This window comes from Eschrichtius robustus, chromosome 2, assembly GCF_028021215.1.
Source record: "Eschrichtius robustus isolate mEscRob2 chromosome 2, mEscRob2.pri, whole genome shotgun sequence".
Classification (NCBI taxonomy): domain Eukaryota; kingdom Metazoa; phylum Chordata; class Mammalia; order Artiodactyla; family Eschrichtiidae; genus Eschrichtius; species Eschrichtius robustus.
The window spans coordinates 92,666,083-92,686,788 of NC_090825.1; the positions used below are offsets into that span (position 1 = coordinate 92,666,083).

General features: G+C 40.6%; 1 protein-coding gene across 2 annotated transcripts in view; it reads left to right on the top strand.

The window, feature by feature from the left end:
- Positions 1–17,312, top strand: part of NREP (neuronal regeneration related protein) — a 29,777-nt gene extending 12,465 nt beyond the window's left edge. The window contains exons 4-5 of one of the 2 annotated variants that reach the window (XM_068535736.1): positions 11,208–11,285; positions 15,560–17,312. In XM_068535736.1, the coding sequence (XP_068391837.1) occupies positions 11,208–11,285; positions 15,560–15,685 (204 nt within the window). In that variant the 3' untranslated portion in view covers positions 15,686–17,312. Of the gene's footprint in view, positions 1–2,250; positions 3,008–11,207; positions 11,286–15,559 lie in introns of those variants that run through there. The other variant, XM_068535735.1, reaches the window with a different exon arrangement.
- Positions 17,313–20,706: the final 3,394 nt, after the last annotated feature.

The window sequence follows — 20,706 nt, forward strand, 5'->3', positions numbered from 1 at the left end:
ACTTTAATTTTCTTTTGCAGGATTAACTGTCTACACTGTCACAATCAATTCAATCAGAAGTTCAATTAAATTTGTTTTTTTGGCATCATGTAAACAATTCATCTGATAGTTAATGTGAATTTTTACCAAATTGATCAGTATTCTTACGTTGTTCAGACAAACCCAGAGGGGCACTATGTCTTTGACTGATTGAATACAGTACTCTACCTGTAGTCTGAGTATCAGATACTACTTTCCGTGTTATTTTCTATTTGTTACCTTCATGATAGTAATAACTAATAATTGGCTTGTTCCCTGATCTCTATTTTTCCATTTTTCTGTCTTTAGTACTGACTGCATTTCTACTACGTTAATTAAAAGTTTCCAAGTGGAATAGGGTTAAATTTTTTTTTCCTTCTGAATTACCATTCTTAATAGTTTCCACACTGCCTCTCTGGTCTAATAAGTGTTTATTTTCTTCCTCTTCAACTAGGATTACTTTATATGTAGTGTATGGTTTGTATATCTGCATATCATTGGTAAAGATAAGAGTTTAATTCTCCTTTGACTAAACAGTTTGTTCTGAAATTGAAATTTTGAAAAGCAAAGTTAACAGTGAACATGACTCCAAAGGCATCTGATGAAAGAAAAATATTCTGAATTAGACTGTCCGTTACTAGGCCATCAGAGAAGAAGTCGTTTGAGAGTTCATTTAGGGGTCATATGGAAACAATTTGGTTTCTCAGCAAATGCCCTTTGTAATTAGCTGCAGTGTTTGCTAGATATTTGTATTGTGCTGAACATTTCCTTCCAGGGAAAATTGAAAAAAGACAAAACTGTGGTGATGAGTGTTGCTTGGGTTTAATTAGATCCGCCGTCCTCATGTAGCCAAGCAAGAGTTGCTGCTCTAAGAGTAGTCTTTCCCCAACTACTGTAGTGACACGTGGACGAGCACACCCTCTGTGCCCTCAGACAGTGCTGATTTTTTTAGGTAAGTCACTTTTGAGGGCAGCTATTTATCAGAAACACAGCTGGCAGAGCAACAAATATTTCTGAGAAAACTACTCTTGATAGTAGGTGTCAGAAATCTATCTAAATTTCATCACAAGGGCACTAAATGGAGATGCGCAGCACCTACTTGGGGGTTGAAAACAGGCCCCAGCTCTCAGGGGCTTCATGATGCCACTGCAGGTGGCTCTGGGGAAATAGCAGAGAAGATTGATATTGAGAGACCGTGTTCTCTGAGAAGAGAGGCTGGGTTTGCATCCTGTCTTCTCCATTTCTTGGCTATGTGATCTTGGGCAGGCTCCCTGACTGCTCCCCATCAGCATTCTCAACTGTCAAACTGTGAGGATGATGGTAATAACAGCTACCCCAGATCCACTTAGTCCTTGTGTGCTGGACCCTGTTGCCATGGCTTTACAGGTATTGATGCACTTCGTCCTTGCAGCAGCACCCTGAGGATTAAATGAGTGTGCCTGGAAAACATGCCTAAAATTAAAAAAAGAAATTATAATGAACTCTAGTATGCATTGCCATGGAAAACTGGGGGTCTCCAAATGTACATACTCTGCCCATGTGGGTTCCAACAACTCTCATGCATCGCTCACAGTTCTCTTCCTTTGGAGTAGTATAGTTTTGCTGATTGGTTTGCAATCGAAGAAGGACTGAGGGGGAAAAGCCCAAAAGATGTCAATGTCAATGTATTCTGTTGTCGCAGAATGCAGTCAGGACTCGGAATGAAGTTCTGAGTTTCCAAAGCTGTCTTTTTCGCATTAATTGGAATATGTGATCCCTTTCCCAGGGAATTTAGCCTCCTAATTTGGCATTCCTTTTGCAGTTATCTTCACAACTCTTGAGGTAGTTGTTGGGTGACTCCCAGTACCGAAACACCTTGTCGATTTGGGTTGGTGGCCGCCCCCATAGGTCTTCTCTGCTTCCCATGGTACTGCCTGACTGACCTTTGTCAGGGAGAAGACTTCTACTGAATCAGACCAAGCTGTACTCAGTGGGGCTGAAAATCCAGATGGTGTACAGGGGCACATCCATCCTAACCTTAATTCTATTCCTCTTGTACTTTTAGTTTTTTGCCAGTTTTCATAGAGGACAGGTTACTGGAAGCCTCTTAGTGCCCTGTTTGTGACCTAAACACTTATAGCATGCAGATATGGATCTGGCTATATTTTCCCCCTTTTTAAAGCCAATCTTCTTATAAGATAATCAACTAGCCTCTGATTTAAACCAATTTTAATTACACCCTCTCCACAACAGAAACCATTTTCCCTCCAAATTTGGTGATCTGTTATGATGCCGTTTGCTGTTGAAGAGTTATCAGTCTTCGAATGACCAAGACGGTACAAGACAAGCACTGAACTGTGAAATGACTTTTGCTAAATGCTGAGCGGTTTGCAGCTGCCAGCAGAAGAGGGTGCATTGATGGAAAGCGAGAATAACTTCTTTCGGAATGAGCACTTTGGGAGAAAATACACACTTTCTGGAAAAGTCAGTCTTGCTCATGTCATCAATAGGAATGCTTTGAAATGTCCACAAGGTCGTCAAAAGCAACTGGCTATCTCATCATTCATCCAGATCAAGAAAAACCCCAAATCCTTATGTCCAGATAAATAAATACCTATTTCACTAGCCTTTGATTGAGGGCTTTAGCGAAAGAAGTCGGAGTTTTCAGGACTTATTCTTCCATGTTGTTGGTGAAAAGTTTTATAAGATTTTAGTGGATAGTGCAGTAACTTCAGGACAAGAGGAAAGAAAAATCAGTATTCTTGGTGAGTAGAAATCAGACTTCTTATAGTTATTTGAAACCCAGCATACCTAAAATTATTCAAACCAGCTAATAAAAGCAAGTCTAGATGTTTCCTATTAACCTTGGAATGTGCTTGGAAAAAGTCCTGCTAATTCCAGATGTCTAGTATTGGAAAGCATATCAACAGCATGACTCTCATTTGTGGCAGAGAATACAGTTCAAAAATTCATAAGTGCAGTTTGGTGCACTGGGGCCCAATATGGTTTTCTTTCTTTCTTTCCTTCCTTCCTTCCTTCCTTTGTTTTCCTGTTTTTCAGTCTTTTGCTCTCTCTCTTTCTTTCTTCCTCTCTTCCCCCCCTTCATTCCCTTTCATCCTTCCCTCTTTCTTCTTTTCTTTCACCTTAAAAGTAGGAGAAACATTGCAAGATGTGGTGTTTCTGATTTCTTGGTTACAAATGAAAACCAATTTATATAAGGGAATAAGGTGGTCCAGACTTAGAGCTCAGATGTGTTAAGTAAATATTTATTCTGGTTCCACTCCAGGGAGGTAAAAGATTTTATTAACATATTTGTTGAGGTCATGGGGCAAGGAGAAGCTTATGCTGTGCTTAAATGCCTGGGGGGCCTTTTTTTTTCTTGCTAATTAACAAAGGCCAGTATTTTTTTTCTGCTGAAAAGAGCAAATGTCTTGTTTTGTGGCCTGCACTTTCTTATTGTTCACTCACGAACTGCTTAATCTCAAACTAGAGTTTTTAAAAGCTGCTTTATTTTTTCCCTTCGTTAAGAAAATCTCTTCTTAGATATCCCTTATGAGATTTGTTTCCAAGCTTTCTTCTTGTACTTTTTCTCCTGGTTTACTTTGGGCTGTTATCAGCTTTTTGTACTTTGTTTTGTCTTCATCACTGAAAAGAAAAATCACCCATTAAAAGTCTAGATTTGAAGTGTTGAACTTAATTCCCTGAGTCCAGTGCACAGTTTGGCTCTGATTACTGTACCAGGCTGACCTCCAGCCCAGGGGAGGGTGCCTTGGCAGAAATCTGAGAATTCCTCGATCAGTAACTCCCTTTTTTGGATTTATGGAGCCTTTAGGTGGATGGCTTTGTGTTAAGCGTGTTCCTGTTGGAAAGGAATGAGGCTGGGATGAGAGGAGTTTGCACAATACAAACGTTTGCAACTGACCTCGGGTTCAGCACACTGAGTTCGACAGCTACTGCTTCACCCCTGCCTTGAACCACACGCCATCCAAACCCCCCAAACTCACATAACGCATGGTTTCAAAGAGGGGTGACAAAGCAGAGTTGGGTAATGTTGTTAACCTTTTGTGGCTTGCTCTTGACTTGATTCCTTGCTTCTCTAACTAAGTCTTTGTTCTTATTCTTAGAAATCAAATTTTAAAAGACTCAGCAGCCAAACAAGCAGAATATTATATTGTGGAACAGAGTGACTGTGAAAGCTCTTTGTGCTGACGATTAATTTCACATGTAAACACTTTCATTTTGTTGCCAGTGAGGAGACTTCCTTTTCCTTTCTCTGCCTAGTTGAAATCTAGAAATGAAATTCCACAGCTGTCAGGCTCCCACATATTCATCAGTGGCCTCTCAAGATGGCTTCACAACCAGCAGAGGGAAGCTAGAGGATTCCACTATTAAACTCTACACAGCTTGTTTCAAACACCCCAACTCACAAAGTAAAGAGATATGAATCCTTTGCCTGCCTGACCTGTAATCACGGGCAGTAACATAATCTGCTGCATAATAGTAATAAAATGTGGACATTTTCTGTGCCCATAGTAAACATATGCACCCAAAGCAAAGTTAATGCCCGTGGGCTTAACCAGTTTGTGAGCTGTGAACCACGGTTGTCTCTCCCACCCTTATTTCTACAGATTAAGAATTTACCAGGCCATGGAAAAACCGGGAGTGTCAGCAGGTGTTGTAATACAGCAGTGCCCTAAAAGGCCATGCCTTCCTTTCTAGCAGGAGGGCATTTGTGGTTGAGTGCAACAGTCAGGTGTTTGTAAGGCTTTCTCTGTGATTACCCATTGTTACCACAGCCAGCTCCTCTGTGTGTGTGTGTGTGTGTGTGTGTGTGTGTATGTATTTAAGTTAGGTCGCTGCATGTTTCACTTAGTTCTCGAACCAGAATGTTGGCCAACTTGGGGACCAACTAACACTTTTATTTTACTTTCCAGAATCTGCAGAGGTGACGTACACTATCTGAATGACCCAGTGTTCTGCATATTTATCTTTTGGTCTTCTAATTGCAGGTCATTTCCCCCACTGTGTACTCCATCTCCAAGCAGCATTCACAGGGTTATAGGCAGATCGCTAAGAGTAGGTCTCTAGAGAGGCAGCTCAGTGCATCATCTTTTGGCACCATCTAATCTTTGATGTAATGCTGTTCAGAGAAAATGACCTTGTAACTCATTTATGGTTTCGGTTTACATTCTGCCCTCTCACATGACCAGTAACACCTGGGAGAAGACTGGCTTTTGAGGGAGATTCTTTTTTTTTTTTTAATTTTTATTCATTTATTTATTTATTTATGGCTGTGTTGGGTCTTCATTTCTGCGCGAGGGCTTTCTCCAGTTGCGGCAAGCGGGGGTCACTCTTCATCGCGGTGCACGGGCCTGTCACTATCGCGGCCTCTCCTGTTGCGGAACACAGGCTCCAGACGCGCAGGCTCAGTAATTGTGGCTCACGGGCCCAGCTGCTCCGCAGCATGTGGGATCCTCCCAGACCAGGGCTCGAACCCGTGTCCCCCGCATTGGCAGGCAGATTCCCAACCACTGCGCCACCAGGGAAGCCGAGGGAGATTCTTAATAGCACCACTTCAAAGGGTATTTGCAGAAATGAAGATCATGTATGTGCACATAAATTCTCCTTGTATTACAGTACTGGGTTTCACAACCTCCCAGCCAATTAGGCAGAATAGAACATGGATCCACACGCACACACATGTGCGCGCACACACACACACACACACACACACATTGTCAGAGAGATGATAAAATATACTCCTTTGCTGCTCAAAGAATTAATTATGCAGGTTGGACATCTGCTGCTCTAGTTCCCTCTCCTAATTGCTGGGGTGGGCACCTATCCTTGGTAAATCATAAAAAGGCCATTGTTTAAGCACATAGAATCCCACCAAGGGTAGAAAATAATATTATAATTATGGTCATTAACAAGCAAGCCATGCAACATCTTCATAGCAGGTTTCTGAGAAGTTACGTTAACCAGTGAAGTAAGCAGCATATATGTCTGTGGTATATTTAGGCTCCGAATAAAGCCATGACCCTGCTTTGAAGATTTTTCTCAGATAACAGTCTCCCCAAAGAAATATTGATAAAGACAGTAAATGAGCAGAGGGAAATATGAATTTAGAAACAGGTAATAAATAGATATAGTTCAAAATTTACATGCAGTATGGTAGAAGTGATAGGAAGCATGTCAATTAGATTGATGCTGTATGTGGACTATACTGTTGGAAAATAAATAGCAAGTTTTGCCATGAAAAGCTTGAGAGGTTAGAAAAAAGAATTTGAATGATAATCTAGTTGGCATTTTGAGGGGCCGGGGTACCTTGCCTGAGTGGTCCCTGATTCCTCCACATTTTATTTTTCTAATTTGAACAAATTCTAATTTGGCAATAATCATTGCAAGCTAATTGTCTTATAGACTTTAAAAAATGAAGTTAGTTTTCACTGTGCATTGCCCTGAGAATAAAACAAGCCTGGAAAGAAAGAAGGAAATAAAGATTACAAAAGGCAAAAACCATGAGCATTTTCTTCTAAACTTGTATGCAGTGATAGACAGTTGAAACTTAAATGCCCAACCATCAAATACATTTAAGGGAATCAGGAAGAAATAGTACCTTTTCTCCATAAAACTATATTAGTGGGCTAAAATATATTCGGTATACTTGAAAGCAAAAAAATTGGTTTTAACTAAGAATTGCTCATGGATATCTAAATACATATCTATCATGATTAGTGTATTTAAACCAACATGATTCTTCATGTTCTGTTGTTTCTAAACAGTCATCAATGAGATAAATGTAGCATTATAGAAAAAGACGCATTGACTAACGTATTCAATGAGCATAAACCCTCAACCTTCCCCCGAATTCAAGCAAAACCTTTGCATGTTCTCCAATTTAAAACATTAAAATACTTCATCTCCTCTGTATTTTCACAAATACTGATGTTTTCTTAATTGCTGAGGCTATAGCTTGCTTCTCTGATTCCTGACATCTGGAAGAGCAGTATTCGAGAGGGTTTGAGGATTTTACTTGAGCAAAAGCAAACAATTGTTTATTTTATATACGGAAGACAGTTTTAAAAGAACACACTTCTCTTGTGAAGACTAAGACAAACTTTGGTTTACTTGTTTAATAAGACAACAGTTGTGAGGGATTCCCATGTGCTTACATTTCTGAGGTGCTCACACCACCACCACCAAGAGAGAACTTGGTGAAGTTTAAGAGAGGAAAAGTTAGTTGAACCGGTCTTCATGAAAAACACAAACTTGAATCCAGAAACCTGAATGCAAGGGATACAATTTAAGCCATGTGTCCACTTTCGGAGCATCAGTTGACTAATACCAAGAAGAATGAACAGCGTTGGGGTCCAGCAAGAACAGATGCTCTCCGGAAAGATAGATCAACTTACCCTCTTTTCTGACCCACATAGTATCAGCACTCAGAAGCCTGTATCACAGGGTCATTGTCAGCTTCTAATATTCTGAACTAGGTAAGAAGCAGCCTGTGGGGTTGCATCTGTGTTGTTACTATTGTGGCCACTGAGAGCTGTAGCGAGATCTGGCCGAGGAGGCGCCTCCCCCCACAGAGTTCATTACATCCTTACCCCTCAGCCTTCTGTCTTCCTTGGCTTGCATCTGGCAGCCATCACATACCCTCCCAGATCCCTTGCTGCCACCCTTATTTCCTCTGTTGACAGCACTAGTGGATGTCTTGCTAAATGTTGGTTTTGTTTGTTTTTTTAAATCTGTTGATGGATATTCCAAGCCCTATTACAGTTGACATAACCTATACATTTTTTTTAAATTGCACTTAAAACACACTGTGTTAGTTTCCTAGGGCTGTCAGAACAGAGTACCACAGACTAGGTGGCTTAAACAACAGAAATTTATTTTCTCACAATTCTGGAGTCTCGAGATCTGAGGTCAAGGTGTCAGCAGGCTTGGTTTCTTCTGAGGCCTCTCACCTTGGCTTGTAGATGGCTGTCTTCTCCCCGTGTCTTCACGTGGTCTTCCCTCTGTGTAGACGTGTCCTGATTTCCTCCTCTTGTAGGTACACCAGTCATAATGGATTAGGGCCCACCCATATGACCGCATTTTAACTTAATTACCTCTTTATTACCCTATCTCCGAATACAGTTACATTCTGAAGTATTGGGGGTTAGGACTTCACCGTATGGATTTTGGGAGGAACACAGTTCAGCCCATAGCACATGCTTTAAAATGATCTTTTAGAGGATCTATCGCCCCTGCTGTTTGCCTCCCCTGCCCCTTGATTTGAGCTCTTAAGAGTCAGGAACTCTATTTCTCTTCTTGTCATATCCAGAGTCTAACTGTGTGCAGCACACTGCGGGTATTTCACAAACTCACGGTGAACGCCCGCGTGGACAAAGGTATTCTGAGTTATTTGAGAGTAAGGATAATGATTGTCATTGATGTTTTTCCTCTTAAGTCTTTCATGTTAGAGGCTTCAAAACACCACAGGTATAGGAATGAACAAAGCAGTAATGTAGGTAGCATATATTTCTAATAATCTGCCACCTTTTCCCAAAACCAAAAAATAAAAGTTTAACTATTCCCCTTTAGATTCTGTGTCCAGGGATATACTGAGTTCTTAGAGACCAGCCAGACAGGTGTTAAGAATGTAATTGAGATTCTTATATGTCCCTGCCATTTTTGGCTTAAAATTCTGACTCAGAAGGAGACTAGATGAATTTACCACAAGGCCAAAGTGACATTTATTTTTCCTAACGTATACACTGATTACTTTATGATTCACACACTAAAAAAATGCCTAATTAGAATGCCCTTGGTCAATCTGTAGCTAAATTAATATGTTTCAAAAGAACAAATTTGAAGTAGGGAAGGAAGTTTCCTTAGTCATGGATTTGCTGGCAGATACTCATTGGCATACAGTCACTGGCTGTTTTTCTTTGAAAAAGGAAAGTTCTCGGAAAAAAACTTGTAATAAGTATTGTAACAGTAAGTATAATAATTTCTGAGGGGTAAGCTGTTTTTCCCTAAAGATCAGACTTGGGTGGCTTCAGTATTCATGTTTTGGACCTAGAAGTTAAATGCTAATGTAGTGTCATTTTGTTAAAGTAGAATACCATAAAAAAGCATAAGAAAACAGATACAACATTTACTTGATTTTGCTTTTCATTGCATCCATGTGCCTACTATGTTTCTACATGTATCAATGTCTTTGGTTTACAATAGAATATTATTTCTTGCTAATACATGTCATGTTTTTAATAATACTTAAAGCATGCCTTGCAAAGCAGTAGTATAGAGATGTCATCGTCTTTTATCTATTTATATTAAGTGAATTTACAGTAGATCCCAATTTGAGATCGCCTATAATTTCCCAAAGTGGGATTCTGTGTGCTGTGACTTTCTTTTAAGCCTTAAACAAAGCTTGTGCATCTAAGATTGCAGTTTTGTTTTTTTCACCCATTCCTGGTTCAGGGGAATGTCAGTGGTGTCTGTTTGTCCCAAAAAAGGCAGATGGTGGCGTTCTCCTAGAAGGAGCTGAGCAGAGGAGGGAAAGCTGAGCAAGAGGAAGGAGTTTGGGGTTGGGGGAACCAAATGGCCCAGAAAGCAGACCCAGTCCAAAGTCAGAAAACAGGCCCAGTTCTTGCAGCATGAGCTCTCAAATATTTAAGACCTAAATGTGTGTGGTGGCTGTGGACTGGTGTAATTTTGAAAGAGGTGGTAGGCAATTTGCATTCTGGGATAATTCGAGGACATCAGGATGGCAGAAAGGACCCAGCTTTAGAACCTGGGAGCCCGGCTTGAGTTTGAGTCCTATCCTACACTGTGTGACTTTGGGCAAGTCACGTGACCTTTCTGAGTTTCAGTTTCCTCTTCTCTGTAATGATAAGACCTATTTACAACCTACCTTCGGGATAAACTAGGTAATGCATGCAAAATTGCTTTGTACAGTGGGATGTGCCATAAATGTCCCTGGGGTTGAGCAAAGATAGTTTCTGTTAGACTCTCCCACAAAACCAGCACAGCCATCACATTTTGTGCCTCAGACCCCCTGACCAAAGTGACTGATGGGGACATTGAAAACATTGCAGTCAGCCCGATGATTAGGCTATCACATCTAGTGCTTTCAGAAATAAACAAAAAAAGATATATAAGTCTGTTAACCAATTAATGAGGTGTAATTCTTAATATTATTTATTAAACGTGAAGCTTATTTACAGCATCTAGAGGATCAGATCTGGAGGGAATCTTACCTAATTTTCTCCCCTCCCTTCAAGCAGGGCTGTATCAAATGTAAATTAGCCCTGACAGATGGTTGTTGGATTCGGTTTCTAAATTTCTTAAAGAAGATTTCACAGTTTTCCTCTCTAAATTCTTTTAGTAATTTAACAATTCTTATGCCAAGTTCTTCCTTACAGCTGACCTAAATCTGTAGTTGTAATTTAAGTCCTTATCCCCCTACTCCTGCCTTTACCAGCGATGGAGAACAGCTGGTCAGCAACCTTCTTAGGATGGTCATAACCCTTTTTAATATTGAAAGAAGAGTTGCTCAGTGGGACTCACTCTCTCCACCTCGTCCCACCCCTGCCCCACCCCCCATATGCAACAGGTAGTGTCCTCTGAATCATTCATGGCGATGCCACCAGTCCCCTGCCCTGCCCCTCTCTGAGACACTTGGCTACTTTCAGGCAGCTGGGCAGAGTGTGTTGTCAGCGGACGTGTGGATCTGGGGAGGATACAGGCTGCTTCTTCCTTTCCTCCATATGCTTTGTGCATAATTGAGCCTTCTAATAAATGAATCAGGATTTAACAGTGTTTGGTGGGTACATGACACATTTATCTCATAAACATGGAGTTTTGCAAGGATACTTATCACAGGTTGCTTTGAATATTAGGCCTCCCCAGTGCCTTAGTTTGCTCAGGCAGTAAGCCATGAAGCTACCACTTTGCATGCTAAAAGATAGCACTGACTGATATCTCTGCTCTGTTGGACTTGGTCTTGGAAGACATTGAGCTAAAACTCTCCTGAGTGCAGTGTGCATTCAGAAGCACACTGACAGTCTGAAAGAGCGGTCAGGCTTCCCCAACACTCTAAGTTGCAATTGGCAAATAAATGACCATTGAGGAGAATTGAGCTCATTAAGCTGTTCCCAAGTGGTTTCAGAGTGGATGCAGTTTTTAATCTGAATGTGTGTGCTTTTATGTCTCTCTAGGTTTATTACCCAGAGCTTTCTGTCTGGGTCAGTCAAGAACCATTTCCAAACAAGGAAATGGAGGGAAGGCTTCCTAAGGTAAGATCTCTAGCTGATGTTTTGTTAAGGTTTTTTGGTTTTGGTTTTTTGGTTTTTTTCCATTTAGAAACAATTTTTTTTTCAAAACCCAATTATTTCTAATTTTAATACTCATTATTGTCTACTATAATAATCCATTAACCTGATACTATTATGACCTTGGAAATAACATATACTACAAAAAGAAAAAGAATATCCTAAAGTCCTATGACTCTTACAGTTCATACTATCTTTCTTTCTTGACAAGTCCAAAGTCCAAAGCAAATTTTCATTTAAGAATCATGGAACCAATTTGTCAAATGTACCTTTTACAGGTTTTTGATTTGTTTGTTCCATTCCTGGGTGGATAAACTCAAATATGAAGATATCTAACTAAAAGATATCTTAAAAGTATAAGATGGTGACAGTTTTGTCTGGTAATAATACCTGACTACCTGATAAGATTACCCATGAAACAAAAGAGAAAGAATATAAAAAAGCTGTTATATTTTTTCTTCTAACTTTTAGCCTAAAAATATTTTCTATAAACATGCTTTCATTGTTCAGACATCTTAAGGCATGACAATTCTCTGCCTTAAGAAAATTTGTAAAATTTAGATTTTAGCAGCATTTCAAAACAGCAACAACAACAACAAAAACATTTACCAGTTTTTACTGTAGATACCTTTGGACTTTGCCTGTTAGGGTAAAAAAATCAATTTGACCTTAAGCAAGGAGGACTGTACTTTTTACCACTGACCTATTGATTTTGCAATTAAAAAAAAGAGTCCATTGAAAATAAAATTTCCATTTTAAAATTTCTTAAGTGTAATTGACCAACGGAGAGGACTCCCCAGCTACTACTGTCATTTCAACTTTGGGAAACTATCTTACTTACCCTTAATGGTTTCAGCAATTTCCTATCTTTTATTAACAGGCAGACATTAGTTAAAGAGATTATGTCTACTGGCAGTTTGCACTGAAAGAAAACAATTCTAAATCACTTTTAATCTTTCAGAGAATTTCTGAAGGTCAAGGTCGAAATCATTGGCAGCAAAGTAGGTGAACCAAATGATTTGGGCCCTGCCTGACCTAGAGTTTTTCTGATCTTGTAGAGTTGGAGTGGAGGTGTGCTAAAATACTGGAGCTTTACTTAAAACACACCCACACCCCACCTCCTCAGCACGACCACACCACCGGGGGCGCCGTATAGTCTAGACATTCTTTACTGGGCCACCTCAAGGCATAATTCCCCTGAGTAGCTGAGGGGAAGATGTGATTATGGAAGAGAAGGGGGAGAGTATAGTCTTTTCGTTAGTTCCTGCCCCATTGAGGCCTCCAGAGGTCCTCTCTTTGATACTGGTGGCATCAACTAGAGGGGCAAGACTGGGCAAGTTCCTCAGTGAGGTCAACAGTGCCTCCCTTTCCTCTTGGAAGGCCAGTCTGTGTCCTAGGCCTTGCCTGCATTGAGGTATGCTCCAAGGGGGCTGGCATAGTGGATCCTGGAATTCAGGTCTTCGGTTATTTTGAGTTCTTTCCTCTCTAAATATATGAATAGTATTTTAAGCATAATATATTTGTCCTTTTTCTAGCTGTTGCCTTCTGGAAAAGCACGTCTTTGCATAATCATATGAAAAACAATCTTGGCTTACTTGGCCCAAAGCACATTATTGAGTAACTGGGGGATTCATGTACTAACAGTCATCAGCAGAGAGGGCCATCCAACCTAAGGTACCTCAGCGAAGGGACGTCTAGGAGCACATCCCCTCCTCCCGCCTTCTGGATTACTCAAGTTCCTCAGTCCTGTAGGGACCATTATATGGTGGATGATAGAGGAAGATATGACACTGTGTGTATGAATTCTTGCAAGGCCTTACTTGTGGGGAGTAAGACATCTTTGTGTCTCCTCTTCAAAATACGTCCTCCCCTTGCTGCAGAAGCTTGAAATTCCTTTAATGGGGGCAGAAATATCTTTTTTTTTTGTTAATGAAGGACAGGAGGTAGGGACTGAAATCTAGTAAATTCCAGCCTCCAAAGGGAGGATGCACAGAACTTTATCTCCCCAGGAGCTCCCCAGGGTGCCTCTTAGCAGAACTCCCTGCATGGTTTACCACCACTGCCTTGTTATCTTCCAGTTATTCAGGTGGCTCCCATACAGCAAGTTAATTAAGGGCAGGCTGGAGGGACTGCTTTTGTCTCTGTTGACTGAAAATCTAATAGAGTGCTCAATCCATATAGTAGGCACGCAAAACATGAATAATGAAGGGAAGACACGTGTGAACATGTTGGGGCCTTGAAAGAGAAAAAAATAATAAACATGATAAATTCAAATCTGAAATAATCTCCTTCACATTTTTTTTCCTGAAAGGACTTCTTTCCCAATTACCCAGATCCCACCCAGCTCTTTATTTCATTTTGTTGTTTATTTCTTTATGGAGATAAGAGATTAGTAAAACTGTGACTTATATAAGGACCAACTGATGTTCTATATATTCACTTCACAGTAAGTCTGAAGGAGGCAGTGTTAAGGCCAGCCATGCAAAGAGTATAGCTGTTGAGTGAAATGTGTTATGAACTTTTGATTTCCCTTTCTAGGCCTATGACAGTTAACAGCCATTGAATTCTTCATTTGTCCAAAACTTAAGCTTGTCATATCCTGAACCATGATGCTAACTGGTTGATAGGGGGGGAGAAACAGACATTAAAGACATCAGGATTACAGTGGATTTCTTTTTTTAAGTAGTGGGATTGCATGCCAAAATTTCAAGACTGAAATTATTTTCACAAGTGAAGGGAACTGCCCAATACAATGCTTTTGGATATTTATCTAGATCCTTAAGTGTGTGTAGATGATGAATTATATTTTAATTTAATTTTCTGGTTTGGTCCTGTTGGTATTTAATGATACCAAAACAACCTCTAAATCACAAACTGAGACTGGAGCATTAAAGTACGTACTGAGTGGATTTCATATACATTCTAAAAATGTTACATGCTCTCAAAGTCTGAGATTTTTCAAAACTATTTAGGTATAACAGATGTTTAATATGGGAACCCTATACAGTAAATAAGACTTCTTAAAGTTGAATTATCTGTTGCATTTAGTTCACTCTGGCGGCTGCTGAAAACATTTATTTGGTTTCAAGTTGCTTGGAAGTCCCTGACTTCTGAATTAAAAAAATTCGAATAAAGTAATTTGCAGATCACAAAGCAAGATTATCACTTTAACCCAAGTACTTATATCCAGTCAAATTGGCTTATTATAACCATCCTGTTAGAACATGTGACCTGAACAAAAAGGAAAAGAAAAAAAAACAGATCTTTTAAAACCATAGTGGATAATTTTTTTTAAGACAACTCTAGTAATTGTTAGGCTAAAAGAGACTCTTGTCAAAATGTTCACTGTATTCATTTCTGAATGAGGCATAAAATCTAGTTGTGATAAGACCTTTTTTTTGCATCATCTTTTGGGCAAATGGGCTTCATTGTCCTGTCCTCTTGCTGTTTGGTTGTGATGGGGAGCTTCTCCCCGTGGGTACTCAAAGGATCATCAGTCACAGTGCGTTTGGATTCTCCTAGTCAGAAACACGAAACCCTCACTCATCAGGATCGTGAGGAGAGACTGGAAAAGCCCCAGTCAGTCCAATCTAGCTGAATCTCACTCTCTTCTGGCCTTGGTTTCCCACTAGTCTCCTCTTTTCTGCAGCCGCTGCCTTCCCACCCCCAGCCCACATGATTTCCCTCCCAAACACTCCCCTGCCTTTGGTACCCACTTCTGGTTCTTACTGTAAGGCCCATAGGGACTGTCCCAGTTGCTTCTAGAATAAACTGTACCTAAATTACATTTGTGCAGTTGTGGTATGCTTTAAATATTTTTATTACATATTAGAAAATAAGTATCCCTTCCCACCACGGCCACTGAACTCTTTTTAAAAAAAGTGTTAGCACTCCTAGGAACACCTCTCACCCAGTCTTCTGTCGGGGGTCCTATCGGATCCTGGAAACTGTCTTCAGGAACCTGACTCTGGGCAATGCTGTCTCCTACGTGGCTGGGCCCAGCCATCAGGGACGCGCTTGATGCCACTGCAGCCATGGCGGCTAGTGTTTAATTACTTCATGCCCCGACAGACCTAATATTTACATTCAGGTGAACTGTGTTTAATACGTAAACTCTGCAAAAACACCAGGAGTTCGGGGATAAAAGGCGGGAGAGAGAAGCAAAAGTTTTCAAATGGTTTTAGGAGCGTGACTCAGTGTGTCTCTTTTCTGTGTGTGTCTGTCTGTGTGCTCTTCAGGGAAGACTTCCTGTCCCAAAGGAAGTGAGCCGCAAGAAGGATGGCCAGACCGAGGCTGCCTCCCTGCATCCACTTGGCAGCAATGAGCTCCACTCCCCGGGAATCAGTCACCTCCTCTCTTTTTAATCACCTCCATTTGTATTACACATGGTGTATGGGTATTGATGAGGTCATGGTATCATATATGGGATTTTTTTCTGTGTAAATCATCAAGTATAAGAAGAAACTATGGGACTCTGAGCCTTGCTTTAGAGAATTTACAGTGGACAAATAGGTATCATCAAACCAGTTTTTAATCATTCTGACTCAAGTGAAAACGCTCAGAATTTCACACTGTGAATCCACGTTTACAACCCTTACAGGTGGGCCTTCAGGCCTGGTTTGCTACGACGATGTCTTCCACAACTCAAACCCCCTCTGCTCTCACACAACCGGTCCACTTCTGCCTTTTCACTCACACAGCTCCCGACTGCTTCTTGCAGAGGCTGAGAGTCCCCATTTTTTTTTTTTTTTTTTTTCATTTAGATGTAACAAGCCTAGTAGTTTATGTTCATCAATTGTCTGTATATCTCTATATTTTATCCATGTACTCTTTCGATGTATAGAAGTAGTTTGAAACTCATTGTTTCCTTGTGGTAAGTGACCGAGATGCTGCCACAGGACCTGAGACACTGATGAATGGTGCTATTTTGGACTTTCAACATGCTCCTTGGCAAGGTAGCTCTGATGGAGTTATTTTTTATTTTCATGTTCTAAGAAGGTGTTGGTACTCTGTTTCCCCGAATGTTGTTCTCTAGACTGGATTGACTTGTTCTCCTTGTGTCTTCAGTGTGGCTTTCTTCTTCAGCGTTGTAGGTTGAGTGAGTGCCACCACAGAGCGGGAGAGACCCACGTCTCATGGGCTGGCACTCCTGGACACGCAGTCACTGTAGCGGGAGCAATCACAAAACTGTAATTTCCTCACCAAATCTCTTCCTTTCCATAGCCTCGCCTGCCTCACTTAGAGAACGAAAAGCAATAATTTGACAGGCGTTTTTAGGTGTCTCCTTTGGTTCTTTTCGTTTGAAAGAATATTTGGGGAAAAGAGGGCAAACTTTTTTTTTTTTTTTTAAACAAGTGCCCTCTGAAAAAAATCTGAAAAACTGACATCTCAATAGGAACATGAAAATTATACCTTTCCCAAAAATTAGGTTGGAAAAAAATGTTTTTACAAATTTTTTTTTAAAGGCAGAGCACTCTTTTTCGGCAGTTCTGATAAGCAAGGTGTAGATTTTACATTTTTGTCCTTGCTCCCAATGAAATGGATAAACAAAAATACAATCAGACAATACCATCCACTCATGGAATGTTGTTGTGTTAGCCAGTCTGAAAGCCCACCTTAATTTTTATATAACTGTCTTTTAGCTCTTCCTTTGACAGGGCAGGCTTTGTTCTGAACTGTCCCGCTTCTGACTGTTACACATCAACCGACGCATGCACTGCACTTCTTCGTTCTCTTCTCGCTCCCCCATTGGCCTGAGTTTCCTGTGCATTTCCCCCCTCCCTCCTTTGTTAGAATAGGTATATCCGCTGTGTAAATAGAGCAAGAAAACAGTATTCTGCATCTGTGGCATTTCCGTAGAGTTGCAGTTGTGTACTGCTGAATATGCAGGCTTTTGTAACAATGTGATCTTTACTGATGCACTCACAACAAGTACCCAATGTATTTTAGCTATTTTAGTAGTATTCAATAAATATGCAAGCTGTATGGTAACTGGCTTCGCTCGTCATTGGAAAGGCCTACTTTTGAATGCTTTCACTTGTTCATGTTAATTCATGTGCTCTCAGAGCCCCAAAAGTAGACCCAAGGACAAATATCAAAAGAGATAGAATCAGCTCTGCCTTTCATGCATTTTCCCTTCTGAGGGTTTTATGAGATTAGGGGCTAGGCAGTGGCTCATTAGGATGGTATTTGCAGAGCTGCCTCTGGGTACAAAGGAGAATTAAACCGAGACCCTTTTATTTCTATATTTTCTCTTTCAGGGCACTCCCACGCACCTCAAAACATTCTTTCTTACCCCTTGCCATAAAGACCTACTCTGTGGTATTCTTTACCCATCTCAAAAGATACCTGACCTTGCTGCTTCATGGAATATTTACACACACACACAAAAGTGTACAAATGTGTAAGACAAAAGGCTTTATCCACTTGTAAGTGGATAAAAATTTGAGATAGGATTTTAAATCATGAATTCATATATAGCCAGCTACCTGGAATCTAGCAAATGATAAGCTAACATCACAGCTGGGAGGAGTTACGTCTTGCCTTCTTCTCCTGGTTAAACTGGAACAGGAAAGGTGATGAGGCCAGGCCAGGAGGATGGTAGGCTGGGTTGCTTTATGCCCCTCTGTGTTAATCTATTGCCACCTAGCAAATTACAACCACACTTGACATCTTGGAACGACAAAATTTGCTTGTCTCACAGATTCCATTTGTCAGGAATTCAGGAGCAGTTGAGCTGGTGTTTATGGCACAGGATCTGTCCTGGGTTTGCAGTCAAGAGGTGAGCAGGCTGCAGTCATCTGAAGGCTTAACCAGGGCTGGAGAATCTGCTCCCAGTATGGCTTGCTCACATGGCTCTTGGCAGGAGAACTCAGTTCCCCCATGCATGGGCTTCTCCACAGGGCCACTTAAGTGTCCTTATGACCTCTGGCTGCCCCTGCAGTGAGTAATTCAAGAGAGAGCTGGGAGCAAGCCATAATGCCTGTGACCTATTCTCAGAATCACTATCATCCATCATATTCTATTCATTAGAAGCAAGGCACTAAGTATAGCTCACATTCACAGGGAGGGAATTAAGCTCTACCTCCTGAGGGGAGGAGTATCAAAGAATTTGTGGACACATTGGAAAACCAGCACACCATCTGAAGTTAAAGCCTCAGGGTAATTGTAGGCCAGAGGCTGGAAGTGAGAACGGCTGAGAGCAGACCTATAGCTATTTCTTTGATTGAAGAAGTTTTTACAGTCCTTGGAGCTCCAGAGACTGAAGGCAAATGAGGAGAGCATCCAGGAACTATAATACTATTTACTAATCCAAGTGCTATTAGCCCTGAAAGGAATATTTAGAAAATGTTAATGGAAGCTGTAAAAACAGGGAAGCTGAAATAAATGATGTTTAAAAGTCCATCCAACTAAATGGCTTGGGTTTGATGATGACAACTCCCTCAGTCCCCATGAAGCTTGAAATACTAGATAATTGACCATGCACTTCACTCTAAACTTGCAGGACCCACGTGTGAATCAGCTACGACTCGTTCAGGGTTAATAAACTGCTGAAGCGGAGCTGGAGCTAAGAAACTGGAGCAGTAGCTGGAGTCAGAGCGGGAGACCCAAACTTTAGTTAAAGACTGCTTTGTTCTCTCTCTAGAGGTAAAAATATCACCCAGGTGCCTTTGGGCGGACAGAGATTGGTAACTAACAACCGCAGACCGGATATGACCTGTAGACTTGTTCTCTTTGGCCTGCAGTGTGTTTTATAAAAATGTTGATTTAATTGCCAACATTTACAAATCGGAAGATTTTCACATGAAAATTCAGGTTTTTGGCTTCCCTTGAAAAATGGGAGCTGAGTAGCAGCCTCCATCTCTGGTGAGGCCTGGCCCCTCCATTGTCCAGTCTCACACCGCTAATCTCAGACCCAGTCTGCTTTGTTCGTTTACATCACCTGCCTCCCTCTGTTGGCCTGTGAGTCTGCAACATGAAACTTCTAGTTTCAAAAGATGATGATGTGCTTATTTGCACCAACAAAGAGCCAGGGGATCTTCTACTTTCTGTTTGATAGCTGGAGCACGTGCATGTCTGTGAACACCAGACTGGAAACAGGCTCCTCATTACTGGTCCCCAAACAGGGGCTGCTGCAGTTCCCTCTGCACCTCCGGGCCCTCTTTTCAACTTTTCAGTTACTCTCCTCCAGTGACTGAGATCCCCAGGCTAAAATGTCTTGGACTGGGTTAGGTTAGGCTACATACGGGTCTGATAAATGCAGGGTTTTCAAGCCGGGGTATGTGTAACTCAGAGTATGTGAAGTCTTTCCAGGGAGTACATACATGCTCATGGATAGTTTTAAGGAACTCATTTCTAGACCCTCTATGCAAACTAGACGCGTTCCTAAGATTGTTCTGCTGAGAATGAGTCTGTATTCACAATAGTCCTCTCTCCACATTATATAAAAAAAGATACAGGTCTCATACATCCCAACTCTTAATATAACAAATTGCCCTTAATATGACACAAAAACCCCAGATGTGGCAAACAAAGAGAAAGGTTCCTTTAATGATTAATCATAAATCCATAGTGCTTTGGGCTTTCCCTTCTTATACACACAAACTGATAGATTAGAAAACACAGAAGTGAGGTGTTTGGACTCATTTGGATTTTCAGAATTCAGATAATACTGGTAAAGTGGAGTGATGGAAATAATGACAACTTTTATTTAATGCTTTTTCCTCTTTCTCCTCCTGACTCTTGTCAAAGAATGCCTTGCACTTGAGGGAGAGTCCTGAGTGAAGCAAAGAGAAAATCAGTAGGAGACATCAACTACCCAAAAATGGCTTGTTCATGTAATTGTAAGCAATTTTTTCCCACTATTCTCCATACTTATCCCTAGGATATTTCTTACCTGGGAGGAAAGTAACTTAGAACAGCTAAAGCAGTATAGGTTTGCAATGCTGATTATTTTCAATGTAATTAGGATGCCTTTTGAAAATACTCAATTTTTACACAATAAAATGGATAAAACTCAAGAATAAAAAATTTTCATATGGATTGTTTCAGACGTGATGTGCATTAGTTAATAAAATTATCAAAAACCTGTGGTATCAAAACAGCATGAAATATTTGTTTCAATTATAGTCAATTCTCATCATATTCTGTCTTATAAAATGTTTAATATCTTTTTCATAACAACAAAAAATATTACGTGCTGCTAGACTGATTAGCAGCCTAGAACCTTTCTATTATTTGTGGTGTTTCTGATTTTTACACTAGTTCTTATTTAGTGTAAAAATTTAGTTCTTATTTAGCTGCTGACTGACTTCTCCAAAGTCAGTCAGCAGCATTCAGTAACCTCACACAATTTTACTAGAGATACATCATGCCTTTCATCATT